This window comes from Miscanthus floridulus, chromosome 16, assembly GCF_019320115.1.
Source record: "Miscanthus floridulus cultivar M001 chromosome 16, ASM1932011v1, whole genome shotgun sequence".
Lineage (NCBI taxonomy): Eukaryota > Viridiplantae > Streptophyta > Magnoliopsida > Poales > Poaceae > Miscanthus > Miscanthus floridulus.
Window position 1 is genome coordinate 44658934 of NC_089595.1, and position 26625 is coordinate 44685558.

Here is a 26625-nt window from a genome sequence, read left to right on the forward strand (position 1 = left end):
ATAAAGCACATTAATCAACATAACAACATTTGAAGTACATGACGACAAACTAAATAATACAGAACATGCCCTAGGTATGTCCATACTTAAAGTGCATTATATGACAACACAATGCAAAGTCCAAGATTAGACAACATTGTTTATGAATAAACCATAGAACTAGCAAGTCATGAAGACTACTGAGTGCAACGAGACCACTTTCCCTTCCTCTGGACATCGGGATTCTCCTCCATCGCTGCCTTCGTTCGGAGCGTACGCTCAAGCTTCCTCTCCCTCTCCTTCTTGTACGCAGCAACACGTCTCCTTTCCTCCTCTTCCTTGTGCTCCTTTTCTAGAGCCTCCTCTCTGCGTCTCTTCTCCATCATCTCCTTGTCCTCTGCCTTCCATCGTAATAGTTCTACATCCACTCCTTGTCTTTCGGCTTGATCTCAGTGTCGATCCACTGCTCAAAATCACAGAGCGGTGGAGGGGTCTGCAACAAATGCAATTGTTACAAAAATAAATAAATCATGCAAGACTTTATTTAACACAACATCAATTTCTCACCATCTTGTTAATGCAGCGCTGACGAAGTGTAGGCTCAAACGCAAAATTGGCACACATTAAATACCTCTGCCTATACGTGTCCTCTTCATCGAACTTGGCTACCTTGTAAGGATCACCGCACCAGCACATGGGTACTGGAACACCACTAAGTAGAGACAATGGGTCGAAGACATTTCCGGTCATCCGGCCATAACTACAATTGAACCAAATTTGTTCTAAAAACCGAAAGCAATGAATATTAAACCCTAAACCTAGGGGTTTTCCATTTGTTGCACATAAATGAAAACATAATATAACAGGATGACAAGAGATTACCTTGGCTTACTAACTTTACCATGTCTTGACATCCTACCGTTATATAATACAAAAAATAAAAAATCACTTCAAACATTAAATAGACGTAATATATACCAAATCAATGCGTAAAAAAATGATAAAGGGAGAGAGGATACCTTGCTCGCGAAGATGTATGGATCAAATCCAAGTATCCAAGGTCAAATTCGTTGATTCAAGAGATTGGGCGGGTTAGGGAGAGGAAGAACCCGAGATGGAGGAGGAAGAAATGAAAGCAGCCTCGGCAAGGAAAACTTGGCCGTGGATTATGGCTCCGAGCTCGGAGTCGAGATCCACGGCTCCGAGCTCGGAGCCACAGATCTTGGCGCCGAGCTCGGAGCCAAGATCTGTGGCTTTGAGGTACCGGCCACGTTAACGCCACCTAGGATGCCCTGCTGTGCATGCCCAGGCACCTCGAAGCCAAGATCTATGGCGTCGAGACGTGTTACTTCGGAGCCATGAGTCCTGGCGCCACCCCCAGAGTCCAAAGATGAGTTTACGTCTCCCAGGAGGCCAAACATAAATTTTCTTCAAAAAAAAAGACTAAATTGTAAAAATTGGGACGAAGAGAGGGTGCTATGATTTAAAAAAAATCCTGACACGTGGAGTCCACGTCGTTTTGGAATTAAAGGGCTCACATGTAGCTCATAGTCATTTTCATCCTGCTCATGAAAATGATTCCGAACGTGAGATTCAAAAAGAAAAAAAAATGATTCCGAACGTATCATGTTGTTGAATAACTCATGATTTTTAGGCTAGTCTAGGTGGAGAATTTCATTATGTTGTTTCCAAGACGACCACGTCATGTAGATTGAAATTAAATATGGATGAAACACATATTTTCAATGGAGAGTTTCATTCTAGAGTTTTATAGATATTTAATTTCATAACTCATAGAGAGTTTGCATTCATGCCAAGAGAGTTTTATCCTTATGAAACTCACTTTTTCTCAATCTTATTAAAAACCTTGCCACATCATCAAAAGCGCTTATGTGGCTGCTCATTAAATGCAAATGCAACTCTAATGAAACTCCCAATAACACTGGCTTTAGGGCACGTACAACGGTCGTCTTTTTGTCGTCTGGGAGATGTCATTTTTACAAAAAAACTCCTCGACTCAGCCAACAGACGGGTGTGCCGTCTCTTCGCGAAGAGACGATGAGGGCTCGTGCTCCCAAGCTATATCGCCCGCTCCAGCACCGTTGTACGACGGGGGCTCGTGCTCCCAAGCCATTTTTTATCACCTTAATTTATGAGTATGTACAAGAATTAATTATCTTGCAGATAGCCTAAAAGACAACCCATTGTATAATTTGTCTGTATTGCTGTCTCTATATGACATGACCCGTGCTTGCAGACGGCAGCCGTCTAAACTGTTGAACGTGCCCTTAGCAATTGGGGACGTTTATGTCGGAGAGGGCGCGCTGCTTGAATGACCGTCCACATGCCAAAAAAAAAAAGATGCATTTTAATGTAACAAGACAACTGTTGTATTAAGTACAGCATTACAATGTGAGAAAATTTGAGCTCAGCTATCTCTCCAGCCTGAACACTCTGATGTCAAGCTAAACTCCCTCCTCTCTAACCCCGCGGGCTATACTACATGGGCGGATTCAAGGGTATTCCCGGGAATACCCAACTATTTTGGGACATCTTAATGTATATATGAGTATATACTTATATGTATATATATATAATACAACATTCTGTATAGCATTTCCACTCAGTTTAGCCCAAAAAAGCAAAAAAAAAAAAAAAACCAGCCTTTCAGCCTTGCTTCTCAAATATTTTAAGCCTATGGATTCGATTTTTTTATGAGATGGAAGTGGGAATACCCAAGTTTCAAATCCTGGCTTCGCCACTGTTATAGTACTCTCGTTAGGTGGGCTACAACATTGGGCCTCCACTATTTTTTTCTCGAATTATGCACAAAAGCTACGTATCATTTGACTAAGAAGAAAAATAAAAAATACAAAGGGAGGGAAAGTAAGACAGCCCCTCCTAGTCACCCCCAAAGAGGGTTTAGTCAATACATCATGCTAGAAAACAAACTAGGGAAACATAATCAGCAACCTCAAACGACCAAGGACCTAGGAATGATCCAAGACCAACGGCCTAGCAAGGAACTCATGTAAGGCCAAGGTTCCCACCATACACCGTAGATTACTCTCATTGGCTACAAATTGAAGAAGCACCTCTATATTAGGCCTAGCACCTTAAAAAAAGCAAGCATTTTGGTGCTTCCACAATTCCTAATAAAAGCAACTAAAATTATCAGACTATTGGGGCCTTTGTGTGAAGCCCTTAGACCCCCTTTTACGGTGCCACATCACCAACCAGAGAAGAGAATATTGGATCCTTGAGGTAAAACATAATAGGTCTAGCTTTTGAAAAATCACTTTCCAAATTTGCCAGGCCAACACACATGAGATGAGGATGTGTTGAATATTTTCCTCCGCCTAATCACAAAGCAGGCATGCTAGCGGGTGAGGAAGCCCCCACTTGGCCAGGCAATTGACAGTCCAACAACTGTTGTTAATGGCCATCCAAACAAAAAAAAACATCGCAAGGGTGCCCAAACCTCTCCAAATACGCTTATGAGGCGCGAACCTGATGCTTCCAAGGGAAAAGGCATTGTACACAGACCTGATGCTGTATGTTACAGTAATACTTAGCTTCTATTTGTGCTGGAACTATTGTCTATAAAACTAGGTCATCAACCAACCCCCAAATAAACAATATTGTCATGTACCAAGATAAGTCTAAAACTAGGTCATCAACCAACCGTGCATGTTGTTTTCATTAGCCAATGAAAATAAAATGTAGCATCTCAAAAAGTAGAGTTCTAGTAGTTATTTACACTTCGATCCATATGTTTTCATTTCTTTTGTCAATCATGTCCTGAGTCGAATAAATCGAACTACACCTTCTTGCTGGCTTGTTAGTGATAGGCTTTGTTTGTTTGCTGTCAGTTTGCAAGAAACTAGAGGATCTTACAACACAAGGTTGAGACGGTGGTTGTCCGAAGGGTATTGTAGGCCACTTCATCTTTGAAGCAAAGGTGACATTCGGGTTGCGAAGAGAATCTTTCCGAGACAATATGCATGAACTCAAGAAAAATAAACAACCCGGAGTGCTCTTATTATTTATGTTCTTGCTTAGAAGTTACATCGCGTCATCCTTGAGTATTCATCCCTCCATTAGCAACAAGTTTCTCATTCACATCGAGCGCATGCTTACCATTGTCGATCATTTCCTCCATGGATGGTGGCTTGGTAGGTTTGCCACAGCATGGTGGCAGTGGACGGCCAGGCGAAGGGCTAGGCCCCCGTGGCAACAAATCCCCAACCACATTTGGTGTCATCGCCACCGTGGAAGGAGGCTTCCTAGGTCCGATGGGTGGTAGCGGACGGCCAGGCGAAGGGCTAGGCCCCCGTGGCAGCAAATCCCCAACCACATTTGGTGTCATCGCCACCGTGGAAGGAGGCTTCCTAGGTCCGATGGGTGGTAGCGGACGGCCAGGCGAAGGGCTAGGCCCCCGTGGCAGCAAATCCCCAACCACATTTGGTGTCATCACCACCGTGGAAGGAGGCTTCCTAGGTCCGACAGGTGGTAGCGGACGGCCAGGCGAAGGGCTAGGCCCCCATGGCAGCAAATCCCCAACCACATTTGGTGTCATCGCCATCGTGGAAGGAGGCTTCCTATGTCCGACGGGTGGTATTTTCCACGATGGTGGCATCGCCACCATGGGCGGCGGATGGCTAGGCCCGGAGGGAGGTACCCTCCTCCGTGGCAGCAAATCCCCAACCACGCTAGGTGGCATTGCCGAGTATGGCTGTGCATCAGCCATCGTCATCAAAAGTGTGGTCAGTAGTGTCAGTGCCACCACGACCACAATTGGTGATGCGGTGGCCCTGACGATACTTTTCTTGCTGCTAGCCATGGCTAGCTTGGGATTCTTTTCTTGTTGTGGATCTTTGTGCATAGGAGAGCATTGAGGTCGATGGAAGCTTGGACCCCATGTATATATATAGTGGAGACTAGCTTGTAAATAAGGCATGCATATGGAAATCAATGCGATTAGTGGAATGCTTTTATGGACCTCACGTATGTTTGGCTTGCATTTATAGTTTCTTATATTTATCAAATTTTAATATATGCTCAAATGGAAGACTTCTATTGCACGGCTGAATATGTTTAGCTTGCACTTATATCTTCCTTAACTTTACCAAAGTATGTTCAAATAGAAGACCAATTTCGGAATGTGTTTAGTGCATCTTCGTGCTTTGCCTGCTATTTTTTTCTTAATTAGTCCTTATTAAATTTTCTCTATCTTAAAGACATAACTTCAACTCTTCATTTACTACTACTTTTTTACAACTCAATATAATCAATATGTTATAATTCAACCCGTTGTAATTATAGGTCCCTTTAAGATTTCTGTCGCTCATACTTTCTCAAGTTCTGACAATCGACGTACATAAAAACGTAGTGGCATTATGAAAAATAATGCTATTAGTGTGTACAAATCTTTTCATTTTCAATGCCATATTTTTCTAAGAATTCAAGTCAAAAGTTCAATCATAATTAATTGTGACAAGGGAAGTTATAAAAGTAAAACATTTTTACAGACTTGTAGCTAGCAATGTTATTTCCATATATCCAATTCTCTTCGTTATAAACATATATATTACCAGCGGTCTTCTATAAAAACTTCAACAACATAGAGTCTAAACAAACATTATAGAGTTAAATGCACCAGTAGCCCTTGAACTTGTAAGCGTGTATCACTTAGGTCCACGAACTCGGAAAATTCACTTTTGGGTCCCTAAATTTGTCAAGTGGTGCACCGCAGGTCCATATAATACACGTAGGCATTTTTAGCTGACATGGCATGACAACATGACATGTGTTTTTACATTTAACCCCTCTAATTCTCTCTTCTCACGTCGTAACCCATGACCAGCGCCGCATGGTTCAAAGACGTGTCGTAGGGCCAGTGAAGACGCCGGGCCTGCGTGCTTCGGCGATGTCTTGCAGGGCTCCGTGAAGATGCCCTCTTTGTAGCTCTGGAAGGCGCTGCTGTGGCGTGCAAGCAAAGCTCGGCCTGTTAGAGTGATCTCCCAACCAATAAGCCCAACGGCCTATTGGGCCTTGGTCACGCGCCCTGATCGGGGGCGCCCAACCCTACATGGTTGGTGGGCCCCCATCGCACTGCGCTATATATAGAGGTGGGGGCCGGCGGCTCGAGGTACGAGGTTCACCGTGAGCCGCAAACCCCACCAACAAACCCTAGACCGATCTAAGAGGGCGCGCAGCCAGCGACAGGAAGCTCCGCTGACTTCGCTGTCGTCACTGCTACGCCGTCCGTCTGCACTGCATCAACGTCTGTGCAACCTCTACTCCACCCGTCGCTGCCCGTTTGCTGCCTCCATCACCGAAGCTGAGATGGCCAGCTCAACCACGACTACCTCCGAGGGCTCAGGTTCAACACCAGCACCCCTCTCCTTCCTCCCACTCTCTGCTTGTTCTAGTTCATCATGTTCAACAACACATCTACCTAGATCTACCCTAGTCGATCCACAGAAACAAACAATGGTACCAGAGCCTTTTTAGCGGTAGATCTGGATCGGGGAAAGAAAGAAATCGAACCCTAAATCAGATCGGGTACGGGAAAAGTGGACACGGTTTCAACAAAAAAAAGGAAACCCTAACCCTAGCAGTTAGTCAGCCTAGGGTGTAGATCTCGGTTTTCCGAATCAAAAGCAACGAAAAATGAATGAAAAGAAAAGTGAATTCGAACTTGATTCGGATTCAATAGAAGCAAACACCTAACCCTAACTCTAGAGAGCTCGGGACAAGGAAAGAAAGAACTGATTTCAAATCGGGGGAAAAAGAAAACAGTGGCCATCCCAACCCTAACCCTAACCCTAATCGGCAAATCAGGCCAAAATCCGAACAAACGAATCAAAGAAAGGGGAAGAAAGGGAAGGGGGTGGCCTACCTCGCCGTCGCGCGGCACCGTAGTCACGCCGGCGCGCGGGGAAAAGAAAGGCTGGCCGGGGCTCCGCTCGCCGGGATCCGGCCACAGGGGCGCCGTGGCCAGGCCGCTCGATGGCGGCGCGCTCACCCGCTGGGGAGCGCGCACGCCGACGAGGGGGGCGGTGACGGCGCCAGGACCTCGCTGCTTCGCCATGGTCGCTCGCTCGATGATGGACTGAGGAGAGAAGGGGAGAGCAGTGAGGCGAAGAGAGAGAGTGTGCGAATGAAAATGGTCGCTAGGGTTGGCTGACTGCGGCTGGGGGGCGGGTTTTGATCACCTGAAGTCGCCGCGCAGCCGTCCGATCGGCGCGAGCGGCTGAGATTAAATGGGCCAGCGCTGCAGCCCAGGCGGGATAGGGCGCGAGGCCGAATTCCCAGCCCAGGCCCAGGTTGCGGCCTGGGCGCGGGGGAGCGCGCGCCACACGGCTGGGCCGCGGGCAGCTGGGCCGGTTGCGCTGCTCTGGGCCGAAATGGCCGAACACAGTGAAATGTTTTCTTTTTTTTATTTTCCAGAAACTTTTGATTCATATTTGGTAAATTCGAACTGAATTTTGATGTTGATATCTGTATAATTTTGATCTAACGTCAATTTTGTTCAGAGAATAGTAAAGTGCAGTAACAGTTTCTAGAAAATAGAATTAAAAGATTTATTAAAGTTTCCGCTGCGAATTTAAAAATTGTTGTTTTCATTATTAAATTCGAACCAACGGGAGAATTTAATTTTTGAAACATAGATAATTTTTACAGTGATTATAATGTTGTTATTATTCTGACCAACGTTGATTAATAGCAATATTATAATATTGATGTTATTATGGTTTTTGTTATGCATTATTTCTATTTCTGCCCAACGATGATATAGATTTAATGTATAAAATAATTGTATGTTTTAATTTTGACCAACGTTAAACTAAGGCATGCAATTATTGTTGTTATTATTTGTGTTCTCACACTATTTGAATTGTATTTTCAGGAGGATACAACTTGAAGATCCCCACTCTAAAAGGTGATAACTATATTGAGTAGAAGAAAAAGATAGACCTGGCTTTCATCCTCGCTGAGGTGGACTGGGTTGTCACCACACCGTGCCCCAGAGAACCTGTGGCACCGGTGTGGAAGACAGATGAGACTGATGCTGCATGGCAGAACAGAGAGCGGGACTTTGCTCCTGTAAAGATGTCTTTTGACCTTGAAAACAGAAAGTGGGTCACAGCCAATAAGAAATGCTTGGCTGTGATAAAGAATGCAATTGAGCCTGTAATAGTGGGCTCAATTCCAGACTGTAACATGGTCATAGAGTACCTAGAAAGAATAAAGAGTCAGTTCACTGGCTCTTCAAAAACATATGCAACCCAGCTGATCAAGTAGCTGGTAACAGAAAGGTACTCTGGTGGCGGCAGTGGCATTAGAGAGCACATACTGAGAATGAGCAATCTGGCATCTAAGCTCAAACCAATGGATTTGGCACTCAAGGATGAGTTTCTTATTCATTTGATTTTTGCTTCTTTGCCCAAAGAATTTGACACCTTTGTTGTTAATTACAACATACAGCCTAAAAAATGGGATTTAGAAAAGCTCATAGCCATGTGTGTGCAGGAGGAGGAAAGAATAAAAGTTTCACAAGGTGGTACTGTCAACTACTTAAAAGAATTGAAAAAGAACTATAATAATAGTTCTTCCTCCAAGTCATCTGGAAAGGGTCCCATGCAACAGTCTCAGAACAAGCAATTTCCAGTGGATAAAGACCAGTGTCTCTACTGTAAGAAGACGGGACATTATAAAAAGAATTGTCCCGATTTCTTAAAGATGATTATGAAAAATAAAGGTGAGAACATCATTACATTTGTAAATGAATCCTTGTATGTAAAGTTTTCAAAATCTACTTGGTGGATTGATTCAGGTGCAACTATTCATGTTGCTAATTCATTACAGGGATTCCGTTCGATGAGAACTTTGCAAAGAAGCGAAAGTTTCATTAAAATCGCAAATGGAGTACAAGCAGATGTTGAGGCTGTTGGCGATCTTCCACTAGAGCTTGCTGATGGCTTCATACTTATTCTTAGAGATGTTCTTTATGTACCTTCTTTGCAAAGAAACTTGATTAGTGTATCAAAGTTGGACCATGATGGTTATGATTGCCATTTTGGAAATGGCAAATGTCAGATATTGTTTAATAATAGATGTATTGGTCTTGCCTTCCGACAAGACGAACTTTATTTGTTATCACTTCGTGAAAATGTGAATTCCGTATGTGATGTGAATGAAAATGTATCCTCATCGAACAATGGAAACAGAAAACGAAAGAGAGCTCACGATGCGTTGTCGAAATTATGGCACTGTCGTTTAGGCCATATTTCGAGGTGGAGAATAGAAAGACTAGTTAAGAATCATATTCTTCCTCCATTAGAGCTCTCAGATTTAGAACAATGTAGAGATTACATAAAAGGAAAGTATGTAAAGAAAATTAAGAAAGATGCCAAACGAAGCGCAGGAATTCTATAGATTATTCACACAGACATATGTGGTCCTTTTCCTATAAAAAGTGTGGATGGTTATGATTCATTCATAACATTCACAGACAATTACTCTCGCTTTGGCTATATTTATCCAATTAAAGAAAGAATAGAAGCGTTGGATAAATTCAAAATATTTAAAGCAGAAGTTGAAAATCAGCATGATCTAAAGATTAAGATAGTCAGGTCTGACCGTGGGGGAGAGTACTACGGTCGACATACCCCATATGGACAAGTTCCTGGACCTTTTGCAAGGTTCTTATAGGAGAATGGTATAGTCGCCCAGTATTCAACACCGGGCGAACCTCAGCAGAATGGAGTAGCTGAAAGGCGTAACCATACCCTGATGGATATGGTGCGTAGTATGATAAGTTACTCCACTTTACCGATGAGTCTATGGATGAGACGTTAAAAACCACCATTCATATTCTCAATAGAGTACTAAGTAAGTCGGTGCCCAAAACACCGTATGAGTTGTGGACAGGAAGAGTACCCTCACTTAACCACTTGCGTGTGTGGGGGAGCCCTGCTGAGGCTAAAGTTTTTAACCCAAACATTGGGAAGCTAGATCCCAAAACAGTGGGTTGCCATTTCATTGGCTACCCAGAAAAGTCAAAAGGTTTTCGTTTCTACTGTCCTAACAGACATACAAAGTTTATGGAAACAGGACACGCTGTTTTCCTAGAGGATGAAATGATTAGGGGGAGCATGGTAGCTCGAGAAATTGACCTTGAAGAGAAGCGGATGTATGCACCCACTCCGATCATTCATGAGCCATTTTTCTCACTACCTGTTGTTGCTACACCAGCAGTACAAGACACTATGGTGCCATCACCTGTTGTTATCCCGCCTATGACAACAATGAATGATGATGAGGAACCTGTTCCTCAGGATCCTATAGAAACTATTGCCACACATGAGGGGGAGCAACAACAGCCTCAAACAGAAAATGTGCCAAATGAGGAGGCCCCTAGAAGGTCTCAAAGAGTTAGAAAATCAGCTATTCCTGCTGATTATGAAGTGTACAACACTGAAGAATTTCAAATGGAGGATGATCCCACCTCATTTGAAGAAGCCATGAAAAGTGATCGTTCATCAAAGTGGCTTGAGGCCATGGAAGATGAGATGAGATCAATGAATGCAAATAAAGTTTGGGATTTGGAGATAATTCCTAAAGGAGCCAAAATAGTAGGCTGTAAATGGGTCTACAAAACAAAACTTGACTCTCAAGGAATATAGAGAGATATAAAGCCCGACTTGTGGCAAAAGGCTTTACACAAAGAGAAGGGATTGATTATAATGAGACCTTTTCTCCAGTCTCATGTAAGGATTCCTTCAGAATCATAATGGCATTAGTGGCACATTACGATTTAGAATTACATCAGATGGATGTAAAGACGACATTTCTCAACGGAGACTTAGAAGAAAATGTTTACATGGCACAACCGAAAGGTTTTGTCATGGAAGGAAAAGAACGTTTGGGATGCCGCCTAAAGAAATCTATTTATGGATTAAAACAAGCTTCAAGACAGTGGTACTTGAAGTTTGATCAGACAATAAAGAATTTTGGGTTTAAAGATAATGTTGAGGACAATTGTGTCTACGCAAAGTTTAAGAATGGGAAGTTTATCTTCCTTGTCCTGTATGTGGATGATATCTTACTTGCTAGTAGTGATGTCAGTCTACTACTGGAAACAAAGAAGTTTTTGTCCTCAAAATTTGATATGAAAGATCTTGGTGAAGCTTCGTTCGTTCTAGGGATCGAGATTCACCGAGATAGAAGTAAAGGGGTATTAGGACTGTCATAAAAGGCATACATAGAAAAAGTCTTAAAGAAATTCAGTATGCACAAATGTAGTCCCTCACCTGCTCCTATAGTCAAGGGCGATAGATATGGGGATTTTCAATGCCCCAGGAACCAATATGAGATCGATCAAATGAAAGTGGTTCCATATGCTTCAGCTGTCGGAAGCTTACAATATGCTCAAGTGTGTACGCGCTCTGACTTGGCATTTGTTACCGGGTTACTTGGCAGATTCCAGAGCAATCCTGGAATAGAACACTGGAAATTGGTAAAGAAAGTCTTGCGTTATTTGCAAGGAATGAAAGGCCTCATGATGACGTATAGAAGATCTGATTCACTCCATATAGTGGGATATTCAGATTCTGATTATGCGGGAGATAATAGAAAATCCACGTCTGGATATGTGTTCACTCTCGCAGGGGGAGCTATTTCATGGAAAAGCTCAAAGCAAACCGTCACTACATCGTCCACAATGTATGCCGAGTTTGTAGCGTGTTATGAGGCAACGGGGTAGGTGAACTGGTTAAAGAAGTTCATACCCGGTTTGAAGGTGGTTGACGACACCAATAGACCACTGAAGTTATACTGCGATAATAATCCAGCAGTACAGTATGCTCACAACAATAGGTCAAGTGGTGCTGCTAAATACATTGACATAAAGTATTATGTTGTGAAGGATAAAGTCCGGGATCAAATGATAAGTCTTGAGCATATAAGTACCGAAAAGATGCTCGCGGATCCGCTTACAAAAGGCTTACCACCCAACGTGTTCAGAGAACATGTAGCCGGTATGGGTTTAAGGGAAAGCCTATGATTCCTGGACTATAAAGGGCCCAAAAGTTAAAGTAACTATTTCAGATCAGAGACGTGCATTGTAGCTGTTAAATCTATCGGCGATTGACCGTGACGATGAGACATGCTCTATGCATCATCTGTGAAGAAACGAGTAAGGATAAAAGGATTGAAGTTTAAAGTTTAAAGATAAAAGTAATAGTGAGATCAGGGGGGAGAATGTTAGAGTGATCTCCCAACCAATAAGCCCAACGACCTATTGGGCCTTGGTCACGCGCCCTGATCAGGGGGCGCCCAACCCTACATGGTTGGTGGGCCCCCGTCGCACTGCGCTATATATAGAGGTGGGGGCCGGCGGCTCGAGGTACGAGGTTCACCGTGAGTCGCAAACCCCACCGACAAACCCTAGACCGATCTAAGAGGGCGCGCAGCCAGCGACGGGAAGCTCCGCTGACTTCGCCGTCGTCACTACTACGCCGTCCTGTCTGCACTGCATCGACTGTCCGTGCAACCTCTACTCCACCTGTCGCTGCCCGTATGCTGCCTCCATCACCGAAGCTGAGATGGCCAGCTCAACCGCGACTCCCTCCTAGGGCTCAGGTTCAACATCAGCACCCCTCTCCTTCCTCCCACTCTCTGCTTGTTCTAGTTCATCATGTTCAACAGCACATCCGCCTAGATCTACCTTAGTCGATCCACAGAAACAAACACGGCCTCAACAAGTTCTTCGACTTGACTGTGGACGAGTTCACCAGCATGTACACCGGCACCTTGCCCGAAGCTGACGACCAGCAGGTCGTCGCCGGCAGCCTCGCCAGTGGCAGCACACGTCCAGGTCCAACAAGCAGCCGCCTGTCCCCGCTAAGACCATGGAGTTGTCACTGCCGTCAAGGACCAACTGACCAAGGATAATGCGGTACGTGTCGTAGTTACCTGTATGGCTGTATGCATATGCTACATACTCAAATGAATATACATGTGTGAATGAGTCATTCAAAGATGCTAGTAGGAAGCTGCTGGGCTTTCTCTGTGGTAGTGTGGTGGGTTCGGTGGAGGGCATCAACGCGATCAGGACAGTGACCCTGCTGACACTGTCCGAGCAAGAGGTGCTCGACACTGCTCTGATCCAACTACTGCAGCTGCAGCGGTGGTAACAGGTACGACGCGTTCGAACACACCATCAACCACGTGTTAATCGTAGACTAGTGCGGCAAGGCTCCGAACTACCACTTACAAATTTCGTCGCCACCATTGTCGGTAGCAGGAGGCGCCTGGCCGGTGGTTCCGTCGCCGTTGTAGCCAACAGTAGGTGGCGGCGGCGTGGTGCTGTCAGCACGGCCAACGCTGCCACCACGGGTGCTTTGCCCATCAGCGGGCGGCAAAACGAGTGGAGTGGCATCAGAGTCGTGCAACCTGTGCGATCGAACAAACACAAGAATATGAATTCTTAACTTTTGACAGTCGTAAGTTGAGCGGCAAGTGTGATATTATTGGCTACACGCGGTGAAGTGTATGTGGCGAGATTACCCGGAGCGAGGGAGGCAAGGCGATGGTTTAGCCGGCGGCGCTGTGGCAGGTGAAGGTGCTGGAGCCGTCGTCATAGGCGTAGCTGTACGTGCGCAGTCACGCCGACTTAAACACGGACGAGTAGGCCGTCGGGCGGCACGCCGTCGACGTCGCGTATGCGCCGCTGCAGCAGGGGCCTGCGGGACGTTTCTGAACCACGCCATGCTCTGGTCACGGGATACTACGTGAGAAGAGAGAATTAGAGGGGTTAAACGTAAAAACACATGCCACGCTATCATGCCACGTCAAGTAAAAATACCTACGTGTATTATATGGACTTGCGGTGCACCAGTTGACAAGTTTAGGGACCCAAAAATACATTTTTCGAGTTCGTGGACCCAAGTAACATACGCTTACAAGTTCTAGGGCCGCTGGTGCATTTAACTCAACGGTATATTATTGTTTCAGTGGTGCATGTCGGTATATTAAGATGCATTAATCTTAAGATCAGCTTTGATGTGCTCATCTGGGAAATAGGGTCTACGTGTATTTCTATCCGTGAGTATATAAATATGCAAGTTTCTGTGTCTATACTATATTTGGAATATAAATAAATTAGGTGCAGAACCTGCTTTTCTGGAGGTTACGTATAGTGTTGAAAATGGTCGGTAATGGTACGAAGAGGCCTAAATTGTTTTTGTTTTCACTTTTTTTAATTAAAACTAGATGAGTGTCCGTACGTTGCAACGGGTGCAACATAAATTGAATGAGATGTTTGTTAGCCAAGTCAAAATCAAGAATATATCAATTCAATTTTTCAAGTGTATTATACCATGATAATGTCTAGAAACACATTAATTATCGTAATGAATCTGAAATAAAAGCTAGGCTTGGAGCTAGTTGTCTGAAAGTTACGACAAACATCAGTTGCTTCAAAGGCTGAAAATTTATTGCTAGGCATCGAATTGAATTTATCCATGCTCTGCCTTGTCCAAAACATGTATATTCGGACTTACAATATTCTAGCCCGCATGAGGCATGGCAACAATTCATTTTTTAGGAAAAAAAGTATTTGTTGTCAACACACAACGTGAAGGACGACGAACGAGATTTGGATCACGATCATGATCATTGCATGGTGATATTCCAATAAATTTCTTTCTCTTCCCATAATTCTCTTTCCGTTTTATTCCATTTTATTTACTTGCCTTCTAGTGTCTCCATGCGGTGATTATTTGTCTGCTGGTGATTCCGTGAGTTTTATTCTATTTTATTTACTTGCCTTCCAGTGTCTCCATGCGATGATTATTTGTCTGCCGGATATGGATCGCATGAGTGTTTTGGTCCCGTCGGACAGATGTTGACAATCCGTATATTTTAGTTGTAGAGATAGAGATAGAGAAGAGATAGAGATAGAGATAGAGAAGAGATAAATTGAAGATGCTATGGCCGGGAACAAAGATAGCACTGGTATTACGGCGTATGTTAATATCGGTCGGTAATCGATAATACATGTTAAAGGAACAGTTACATAGGGCTGTATATATATAGGAATGATAAGACAAGTCTTCAACCATGTCAGGTCCAAATTACCTGCTCCTTTTTGTCATATGTCCAGATTATCTCCTACACTAATTTTGGGTTCTACTTACTTCGTTCGCCAACTATTTTAGTAGGTCAAATTTACCCTTTAACTAGATTTGTTATTTTTGTTTCTCCCCTTATGAGTTGAATTTTAATTTCGAATTTTCTAAGATGATAGAGGACATTATTCTTTAGCTTAAAAATATATCTTATTTTTCATCATTATTTGTCATAGGTTGATGTTTGGGGGAGGCCTCCCCGGCACCGCTCCTCCCCCGGCGCTCCGCCCTTCTTTAGTCAGACTAAACTACCTCGCAGTGGGTACTAACCCTCGCGGCGAGGGTTTCCAGTATACCATGTTTCATCCGTGTGTTCAGGTACCACGCACGAAGGCCCGCTTTGCGGGAGGAGTACGGCGAAAGGAGAGCAAGTCGATGATGCCGGGCCGACCCTCGGCCGGGATGCACTAAGGTTTGGTGCTCACCACGGGGGGAAACCGACTTGGCGGCGGTGGTGGTCCCATCAAGGTGATTAGGGTAGAAAGTAGCTGGCCAAGGGAGGGAGATTACCGCTGTACCCTTGGCCGTTATGTAGCAGTTGCCCCGTCGGGCTTGGCCCTAATGTATATTTACCGCGCCTCCAGGTATGGCCTATAAATACTTGGGGCGCTCATGTAAGAGCGGGGATTCTTGGATCCCGGGCAAATTAATGGGCATTTAATCCGTATTTTTCCATCGCCCTACACACTATTACCTTCGCTCGCTCTCACACGTTTGCTCGAGCACTTTCCTGTGGGAAACCCTCAGGCTCTCCCCGCGTGTTCAGTTACGAGGGCGAGAGGCCAGGAGTGACCCCACAGTTAATAAATTTAATATTAAATTGACACTATGGGATACAATATTGTATGCAACATATTGATGAAAAATTGGCAATGTATTTTTGTAGCACAAAATATGATATTCTCTATCATCTCACAAAAAATTTGAAATTAAAACATATTTTTTTTATCTAGAGAATAGTTGAGGGAGTAAATTGAACCAAACATAGTTTAGGAGGCGTAGCTTTGTGACCCAAACTCTAACAAGAACCCTCAAATCTCAGCCTCTTCTTTCTTATGACAAGCGGAATATGTACGTCAGTGGCTTGGGTAATATTTTTCTTTTCCTCGTTTGCCCTTTTTCTTTCTTTCTTCGGTGATGGCAGGTCACCTCCTCTTCTCCTTCATTCCCATCTCTCCTATGAAAAAGCTATGGATTTATTTACAACTGTTTTTTCTAGAGGTTCTTTCTTAAGAGGCCCTGCGAAAGTAGCCTTATTTTTAAAGGCATTTTCTTAAGAGAACATCATATAAAGGCCCATTTTAGAGGGGAGCCTCTTTAATTAATGGACCATTTTCTAAAATGTAGCTCTATTTTAAGATTTGTCTTTCTTTAGATATCTGTACCCAAAAATCAATATCTACAGATGGGCTACAACAAATGGGCCTCCACTATTTTTTCCCGAATTACTGAGCTCCATGTCATTTCATTAAGAAGAAGAATAAAAAAATACAAAGGGAGGGACGTTAGAAACCCCCTCCTATAAGCAACCCCTAACGGGGTTTAGTCAATACAACATGCTAGAAAATAAACTAGGAAAACATGATCGACAACCTCAAACGACCAATACCTAAGGAAGAACCAAGACCAACGACCTAGCAAGGAATTCATGTAAGGCCGAGGCTCCTGCCATGTATACACCATAGATTACTCTCATTGGCCACAGATTGAAGCAGCACCTCTATACTAGGCCTAGCACCTTCAAAAACACAAGCATTTAGGTGATTCCATAATTCCCAATAAAGCAACTAAATGATCAGACTATTGAAGCCTTTGTGTGAACCCCTTGGAACCCCTTTGATGGTGTCACACCACCAACCAGAGAAGAAAATATTGGATCCTTGAGGAGTACAAGATAACATGTCTAGCTTTTGAAAAAACAGTTTCCAAATTTGCCAGACCAACACACCACATGATATGAGGATGTGTTGAATATTTTCCTCAGCCTAATCACAAAGTAGGCATGCTATTGGGTGAGGAAGCCCACGCTTGGCCAGGCAATTGGTAGTCCAACAACTGTTGTTAACGGCCAACCAAACAGAAAATTTACATCGCAATGGTGCCCAGCCTCTCCAAATACGCTTCCGAGGCACGAACCTGATGCTTCCAAGGAAAAAAAAGCATTGTATGCAGACCTGCTGCTGTATGTTCCAGTAATACTTAGCTTCCATTTGTGCTAAAACTGTTGGCTGTAAAACTAGGCCATCAACCAACCCCCAAATAAACAGCTACTCTCTTAGCACTTTTACATTCAAAGCCCCTCTAATATCTGCTACCCGGGGCCTAGACCACCGTGCGTTGCTTTACCTCTCTTTTGGAGATCAAGTTGAATAGATTGGGTGCGAGTTCAGAGATTTTCCTACTTTGCAACCATCTATTCGACCAAAATTTAGTTGACTCCCCATTGTCAACTAAAGTTTCAACAGCATCATTGAAGAGGGCTATGCCATTTTGCGGCACCTGGATTGGCAATCCTGCCCAAGATCTAGATCAATCGGTTTTTTGTGCCCAAAGCCACGGATGTGCAGTGCCCAACCAAGACTTTCTAAGTTATGAACTGTATGACCACCATATTGAAGAAGACGCAACACTTTTTCTGAAGCAACTAGATAGTTCACACCATTTTGTTGCTCTTGGCCTTTCCAAAGGAAGCCTCTGCACCACTTATCAATTGCCTTGATAACCAACTTAGGCAAGTACATACGATCATGAGGTAGATGGGGACTGTAGTTAAAACCACCTTAACCATGATCAATCGACCAGATTTGTGCATTAAGGAAAGCCTTCCATCCAGGGAGGTAATCAACCACCTTGTCAATCAATGGGAGAAGGTCATTCTTGGTTGGCTTGTGAATTGGGAGAGGTAGGGCAAGATAAGTGCAAGAAAAATCCTTTAAGGCACACGACAATATTTTAGAGGTGAATGTTGTTTTCAATAGCCACTAAAAATAAAATGTAGCATCTCAAAAAGTAGAGTCCTAGTAGTTATTTACACTTCGATTCATAAGTTTTAGTTTCTTTTGTCAATCTAGTCTTGAGTCGAAGAAATTGAACTACACCTTCTTGTTGGCTTGTTAGTGATATGCGTTGTTTGTTTGCTGTCAGTTTGCAAGAAACTAGAGTATCTTACAACACAAGGTTGAGATGGTGGTTGTCCGAACGATATTGTTGGCCACTTCATCTTTGAAGCAAAGGTGACATTCAGGTTGCGAAGAGAATCTTTCCCAAACCACATGCATGAACTCAAGAAAAACAAACAACTCAGAGTGCTCTTATTATTTATGTTCTTCCTTAGAAGTTACATCGCGTCATCCTTGTGTATTCATCCCTCCATTATCAACAAGTTTCTCATTCAAATCGAGCACATGCTTACCATGGTCGATCATTTCCTCCATGGACGGTGGCTTGGTAGGTTCACCGCAGCGTGGTATTATCCTCCATGGTGGCTTTCACTACCCTAGATCTGGACATTACTGCCGGTCCAAAAACCCACTTCACTGCTGGATTTTGAACCGACAGTGGCATACCGGCAGTGATGGGGGGTTGACATCACTGCCGGTCCTTAAAAATCGACACTGATCTACAGGAAACAGTGTCGGTTCCTGGCTCCACCCGGCAGTGTCCAGTTGAACAACACTACCGGTTTGTAGTGCCAATCGACAGTGACGGTTGCTTCAAGAGTGTCGGTTCTTGGCTCAAGCCAGCAGTGTTGAGCAAGCCTACATTGTCGGTTCATGGATCAAACCGGCAGTGTTATAGTAAATATCAGTGTCGGTTCATGGATCAAACCGACAGTGTTGTCGTAACTATCAGTGTCGGTTCATGGTTCAAGCCAGCAGTGTTGAGCAAGCCAACACTGTCGGTTTGTTTCTAACCGGTAGTGATGGTTACGACAACACTGCCGGTTTGTTGCTAACCGGTGGTGATGACCCGTTCGTATTTTATTGTTTTATAATTTATTTTAATTTATATTTTTTCGTGGAATCGGGTTTCGCTTTATATACGCTACGTAGACGATAGGTCCATCAATATTAAACATTACAAATGTTACGATTACAATTCAAATGTTCTTATCCACATCTCGATCCCTCAAAATAAAAAAGAAATATTCTTGGACTTCCCACATGATTCTCGGACTTCTTACAATAATCTTGCGAGCCGCTCTGGGCCATACTGGTCTTTGTACCTCACGGATTGTGCAATGGAAAATACTCCATCTTTTTCCAATACCTCGGCTAAGATAATTTTTGCGAGCTTCGATTGCAGTGCGACGATCTCCATGTCTAACAGCCTTTGGTGGTTATATTTCTTGCGCTGTCGTTCAAAAAAGATGATATCCAAAGAGGAACATTAAATCATTTTGTTGAATTATTAATAGACATAAATAAAATGGGGATTATACACACCAACTTATCGGCTTCTTCCGATTTCCCGCCGATGTAGCGAAGCATTGCCCACATTACATAAAAACCGCATTCATTGTTTCCCGCAGGCTGTGACAGGTACTTCCCCTCCATTTTGACAACCTTGAATGGGACCGGCGTCCCACCGATATGTCTTCTTCGGACACTAAGCAACATTAAAGGGAGAAACATTAGAAAGCGGTATGTGTGATTAGAAAATAATATGTTATTAGGATCACTTACTAATTCAGCACTGGCACCAGTGCATCTAGATGATCAAATGGTTTTTTCTTTAAGTCCCACACCTCGATCAGATTTTTGGCAAGATTGACACAAATGAAGATGAAATGGTTGCTACAATCACAGAATCCTAATTATCGAATAATCTTAACAAAAAAAGAAGCATAAAATTAAAAGCCGAGAACACATACTCGCAGTTGTAGGCTAGAAGTATGTGGGTTTTCTTCTTCATCGTGAATTCATTGAAAACAGCAATCAATCTCTGTTTTAGGTCTTCCACGTCATATCCATAGAGGCCTAGACATGTCCTCTCATTGACTCGCAAGGGGTCCAAGAAGCCTATGTAATCCTATTTGCTTTTTAGAATACAAAATTTTGCTATACACCTACATAAAATCATGGGAAGTGCTCAAAAGTTAACAATTTGTCTCAAGAGAGTAGTTAATTGTAATATCGTACGTGTAGGGTACTTACATAGTCCACAACGTCAACATTTGAACATCGAGAGAGTGTTTCTGGTATAGCTGAAACAAGCACTCCCACTCGACATCGAACTTCTCTTCTTTAGGATATTGGAAAATATGTGGCGAATGGATAATAACCTCAAAACCAAAGTCGTTCGTCTCTGTTGCTTGAGCCATGTAATATTCATGCAACTGGCGCATATATGTTGTCAGATTTTTATACTCATCATTGGGAACCAAAAGATTGCCCCTTTCATACTTCATTGCTGGTGTTGCCGTCCCTTGTACATCATAATAGATGGTCGCGACCTCTTTCCATGGTTAATCCTGGGTTGTCTTCGACGTACTTCTGTATATTCCTTAAATCTTTATTATTTATTTCTTCATCTCTTGTTGTAGCGTATTTATTCTATGTTTGCCTTTTGAATTCGGACTTCAACAAAAACGAAGGCAGTGAGGCACAAAGATTGAAGAAACTAACACAATCTTCCTTCAAGATGTGTGCTGTAAATTTTTCTTTCATCAAGGTGGTAACGCTGCCACTGAACGACCTTTTTCTTTTCTATTGGTCCACTTTGGGAGCATTAGTGACTGAATCCAAGGACCTTTTCTACGACTGCGAGGATGTCCTTGATCTTGTTTTGGGCTGAGGTGGAGGAGGAAGAGGAGGATGACGATGAGAATTCTGTTTTACCGGCGCTGATGAAGATGGAGGAGGAGGGGGAGGAGGAGGAGTCTCTTTTCTCGGGGCTAATGAAGATGGAGTCGGACGAGGAGGAATAGGAGACCTCTGTCTTCTTGGGGGTGATGGCTCTAGATGAGGAGGGGAGTGATCTCTGTTGGGAGATGGTGAGTGATCATCGCGGGTGGGCGAAGACTCGCAGTCGTCCTCATCATCAGAGGACAATTGATGGTCAAGCTTAATGAAGCGCTTGCGCCAGGCCACTTGAGAGCCCTTGTTTTGACCAAGTTTCGGTCTGTCTTCCGCTACGGGGTACTCAATGGGTATCTTGTTAAACTTCTTATCAAGTATTCTATCAATGGTGACGCGAGCATACCCTAGTGGAATTGGGCGGCCATTAATTGTCCCCTCTCCCGTAGGCCAGGCCTGGCCGAGCGCCACCTTGTTCTTTGTCCATTCCTGACGGATGTACAACCTGCCATTGATGGGTTCAGTGATGTCGTCCATCGGATGAGGCACATTCGCATCTTCTTCGTCGAGCGGGGTCGATCCGCAGCTGCTGCGACCCCTAAACTATGGGCTAAAGACAGTAGGAGTAGGGTTTTATGGTACTACTGACCCAATGGACATCAAAATTTGCTCGACTCATGCTTCAACGGTCGCCTCAATCCGTGCTTCCATTTTGTCTTCCATCTCTTTTAGTCTCCTCAAATACTCTACCTCATGTTCTGCTCTACCCCTCGAGCGGCTTCGGTAAGTGTTAGATTCTTGGGAAAATGCTAGTTTCCAAGGAACAACACCTGTTCCTCTAGTGCGACCAGGGTGCTCCTTGGTTCTGAGTGCTTGGGTGAGCATGTCTTTCTCCCTATTAGAAGTGCGAGTCCCTTGCCTCACCTTCTCAGTTACCTGGGAGATCCTCTGGATGAGTTTGCTCATGGGTTGATTTGAGGAGCTAAAGCTCCCATCCTCAGCGTGCCGTACATTTCTCCCCACACAGTATAATACCGATCTAGGCTCCCAATCGACGGTCTCAACCTAAACGCCTTCCTCAGCAAGGTGATCCATCTTTTGAAGTTCTGCTTCAAATTCTGGCATCTTTTTGGCGTAGCCACGAGAGCCGAGATGATGAGGATTCGTCGCTTTCTATGAATTCTCCTTATTCTTCCTGCTCAGTTCTAAGTACTCCTCGGATAACCTGTATTCCTTGAAAGCCTACCAGAAGTCCTTTTGCTTGCTAAACAGTCCACCATCGAAATCTGGCTCTTTATTTTGGAGGACAAAATTCTTGTACAATGTCCCCTTAAAATTCTTGAAGCATGTCCCCATGATTTCTTTTGCTTTTTTCTTGACTAACTCCCTGTCATACTCGGCTAGGAAAATGAAATACTCTAGGATCTTGACATCCCATATGTAATCCTTCTCGCTTTTGGGAACCCTCCACCGGTCATCATCTTTCCCAATCCACTTCCTGTACTTAATTGGGATGAAGTCCCTAACAAGTAACCCATGGATAGTCTTGTATTTGGTCAAAGCTATAGGCGGTGAGAGTGGATCCCCGAATTCATTGAACTCAGTAATGTGCCAGTGTGCATTCCTACCAACAGGAATCTTTGACACGCCTCGCTTGGATCTGGCCTTCCTTCTACCCGAACCCTCTGGCTCCTCGGTCAGCGGAGGCTCCTGCTAGAGACACCAAGTAAGCTATGACCCTATCAATTGATTAGTGTGTGTGGCTACATAGTGACATGATACCAAAGTTACCTGGCCATCTTGGTCATTTTGACCCAGATCGAGCAGGCCGGACGGGGTCCATGGCTGCTCGTTCTCACCGTCCTAATTGACACCGTCACCGTTTGTCGGATCATGCGGCTCTCCCGTCCTAGCAATATCAGCCACTTCTTATTGCCGATCAGTTCTTCGGCAACGGGGTAACAGGCGATGATGAGTCATGGCTGTGACACGATCATGGTTAGTTTTGGCCACAGATAACTACTAATAGCATATGTTCATATATATATATATAATATGTTTAATGTAAAGTCTAATAATAAGTCCACATACAACAAAGTCAAATAATAGCATATGTTCACCTAGAACAAATTCATTGTTTGACTGACCACATACAACAAAGTCCACCAACTCTTCTATGAAACTAAGCCTACATCAACTTTCAAATAAGAAAAGCAATGACCATAGACATAAATAAAAGCATGACATCTTTCCAAGACCAAGGAGCAATTCTCCTAATCTTCACATCTCCGGTGGGTGGCTTCTCTTCTATCTCCAGTGCCAGCGGATGACCATGGTTTGCATTCATTGGACCATAGTAGGCCGGTTGCCCATGGTTTGCAAGGTAGGCCGGATGACTATAGTAGGCCCTCAAAGCTTCAGGTTCTGTGTTGTATTTTTTGTGCAAATTACCAGGGTAGTGATTAACTTGAGCATAGCAATCTTCCTAGGTTTGATAAATCCCTGGCATGTGACCAACATGCACTACATACCATGCCATAGTTGCCTATACATTTAAGTAAATTAGGCATGTGGTAAGTGGTAATGGTAACTCACTGAACAAGAGTTATTATTCAAGTTATATGGCTAAACTAAATCTATTTAATGTTCTTTATCCTTGACATGATAAAAAATTACCTCAATAATTGGATTGTTTATTATTCGGAGATCAATGTGGTTTAGTAATCATACTTGCTGCTACTGCCGAGCCAATTTTAAAAGTTGTTTTTAACTTTTTTTTTCTGGAACAAACATCTATAGATGTGTTTTTTAAGCATGCTATACATTCCATCAAAATAACAATATTTTTAAAATATACTAAAACTTATACAAGAAATAAATAATTTCTTGTAGTATATATAAGAAAATATTAGATGAAAGGTCAAAGCAAAACATCTACAACAAAAAGAAAATAGGCAAGTCATTGTAATTAACCAACATGACTAGTCAAATAAAGTAGGACCCTATCAAAACACTAGAAAGTTTCTACAAACATATTTCAAGGACCATATCAAGGTCAGATCCTAGCAGGGATTCAATAAACCTAAGGATTGTAAAATTAATTAAGATGAGATTGTAGATAACACCAGAACCAGACTAGCTATTACGAAGTGAGATTAGATTGTAGATGGTAGTGAACATGTTTTATCTGACTATGGACTAGCTATTACAAAGTGAGATTGTCTCAAAAAACAAAGGTGATTTTAATAGCCTGCAGACATGAGGAATAAAAAATGTGTTTGGATCAGTGACATTGCATAGCCTGCAATGGATAGAGTTGCATATATTCTTCATCTTTAAAACTATTTAAAAATATTAAGTCCATTTCTTGTTCCTTCGAAAACAATAAAAAGTATACAGGACAACTTACTTCCTCATATTGTTTGTCAATGTAAAGTCCATTTCAACTGCTATTGGGAAGACAACAACCGTGGGGCATTTCATCTAACACTTAGCGGGCAGTGAGCCACGCACTCACCATGGGGGTGGGAAAGCAGCTGTCCATGCGCGCTCCTGAAGGCCTTGGTGGTGCTCCGGTGTCGGGCGGTGGACGGCGTGGGGAGTTCTCCGGTGTGGGGCGGTGCACGGGAGTCAGCGTCGAAGAAGAGGAGTGCATGGCTGGGAACGGTGACGTGGGGGGTGGTGGATGGGTGCTCCGGCGTGGGGCGGTGCACGGGCCTCGGCGTTGAAGAAGAGGAGCGCGGGGCTAGGAACGGCGGCGCGGGGGGCGGTGGACGGGTGCTCCAGCGTGGGGCGGTGCACAGGCGTCGGCGTCGAAGAAGAGGAGCGCGGGGCTAGAAACGGTTGGCGTGGGGTGAAATTTGGATAATTTCAACCCGCGGCGGGCTTTTATACCAGACCTCATCACTGCCGGTTCTAATTAGAAACCGACAGTGATGGGGGTACATCACTGCCGATTGTAAGTAGAAACCGACAGTGATGGGGGGTACATCACTGCCGGGCCATTCTTTAAACTGGCAGTGATTTCCATGTAGCGGTCACATCATAAGTAACTTATCTTTTCCACTTCTTTCGAATTCCTCCTACTAGCTCAATGGTTAACACCCCGCAACTTAGTCCCTGATACCCGCGTTCGAATCCTGGGTGGCCCAATTTTTTGGTTTAATTTTATAATTTATTAAGCGGTCTAAAGGTCAAAAAGATAAAATAAATAAACCTTAGCACACATCCTATACTAGCGCAGCGGTTAAGTGTCTGAACTCTATAGCCCGAGACCCGAGCTCAAACCCAAGGGCTGGCAATTTTTTTTAATTTTTTATATATCACTGTCGGTTTTCAAAATAAACCGACAGTGATAACAAGCATCACTGTCGGTTTCTTATCATCACTGCCGGTTTTTTGAAACCGATAGTGATATTTATATATATTAAAAAAATTCTTTTATATACTGAATAAATAGAAGCATATGTATTCCTATGTTGAAATGGCTTGAAATTTTTTTGACAAGCTTGTACACCCAAATTAAGATCCCACATAGGATCTTAGGTTTTTCTAATCATTTTTTATTAATTATATTTTTCTGTGTGCTGAATAAGACAAAAGAGGGTAAATTTCATCTTGGACCTAATAGATTTTTTTCATCCACCTCCACAAAATTCTTATCCCTAGGGCACATTAGAGCCTGTGTAAAATTTTGGCACCATTTTGGATCTTTTTGTGGGTAGACTCAGTTCAACCTATAATTAAATGATCTCGTCGCGCGGAGAAATTCAATTAAACCTCAGAAAGTAGGAAACCATCTCCCGAAAATCCCAAACTTGGTGATTCCTTCACACGTTGCATGTGCAAGCCTAAGAAAAAGTTTGAGATCAATACGACACCGGAATGCCTATGAACCACAGAAACCTTGATAACCTATGTGTATAGTCATGGTTCATTGAAAGAGCACATGTACCTCTATGAAGCATGTATACTCCGCCTATATCGAAATGGCTTAAATTTTTTTTGGCAAGCATGTACACCCAAATGAAGACCCCAAACAGGATCTTAGGTTTTTCTGATCATTTTTTTTATTTATTATATTTTTCTCTGTGCCAAATGAGACAAAAGAGGGTGGATTTCATCTTGGACCCAATAGATTTTTTTCATCCACCTCCACAAAATTGTTTATCCCTAGGGTACATTAGAGCATGTGTAAAATTTTAGCACCATTCCAGATCTTTTCGTGGGTAGACTCAGTTCAACCTATAATTAATAGGTGTCGTCGCACGGAAATTCAATTAAACTTCAGAAAGTAGCAAACCATCTTCGGAAAATCCCAAACTTGGTGTTTCCTTCACACGTGGCATGTGCAAGCCTGAGAATAATTTTGAAACCAATACGACACTAGAATGTATATTTCTAGTTGCCCAACAAATATTACACAAATTACATGCATGACAATAATTAAACACACAAAGCCGTACATATTAAAATTAGAACCCAATGAAACTATGACCTTGAAAACCTAGCTAAATAAATATTAATTACTATCAGAATCACTACTGGGATCGATCGGGCCACGCACACTAACATGTCTCTGTAGCCATATATGGTAATTGATGTCACGGATTATGTATCCGCTTGTATCGATGAAGTCCAATGCCCGT

At 43.3% G+C, this 26625-nt stretch overlaps 2 protein-coding genes across 2 annotated transcripts in view; both read right to left on the reverse strand.

The window, feature by feature from the left end:
* Positions 1-4054: 4054 nt before the first annotated feature.
* On the reverse strand, positions 4055-4822 carry LOC136512536 (proline-rich receptor-like protein kinase PERK2). The gene is made up of 2 exons (XM_066506505.1): positions 4497-4822; positions 4055-4409 (listed from the first exon to the last, which is right to left on the reverse strand). The coding sequence occupies exons 1-2, from the start codon at positions 4820-4822 to the stop codon at positions 4055-4057; spliced, it is 681 nt and encodes a 226-aa protein (XP_066362602.1).
* An 8841-nt stretch (positions 4823-13663) lies between these two features.
* Positions 13664-26625, reverse strand: part of LOC136510637 (proline-rich receptor-like protein kinase PERK9) — a 53839-nt gene continuing 40877 nt past the window's right edge. Inside the window, exon 3 of the mRNA XM_066505021.1 lies at positions 13664-13777. Within this exon, the coding sequence (XP_066361118.1) occupies positions 13664-13777 (114 nt within the window). The remainder of the gene's footprint in view (positions 13778-26625) is intronic.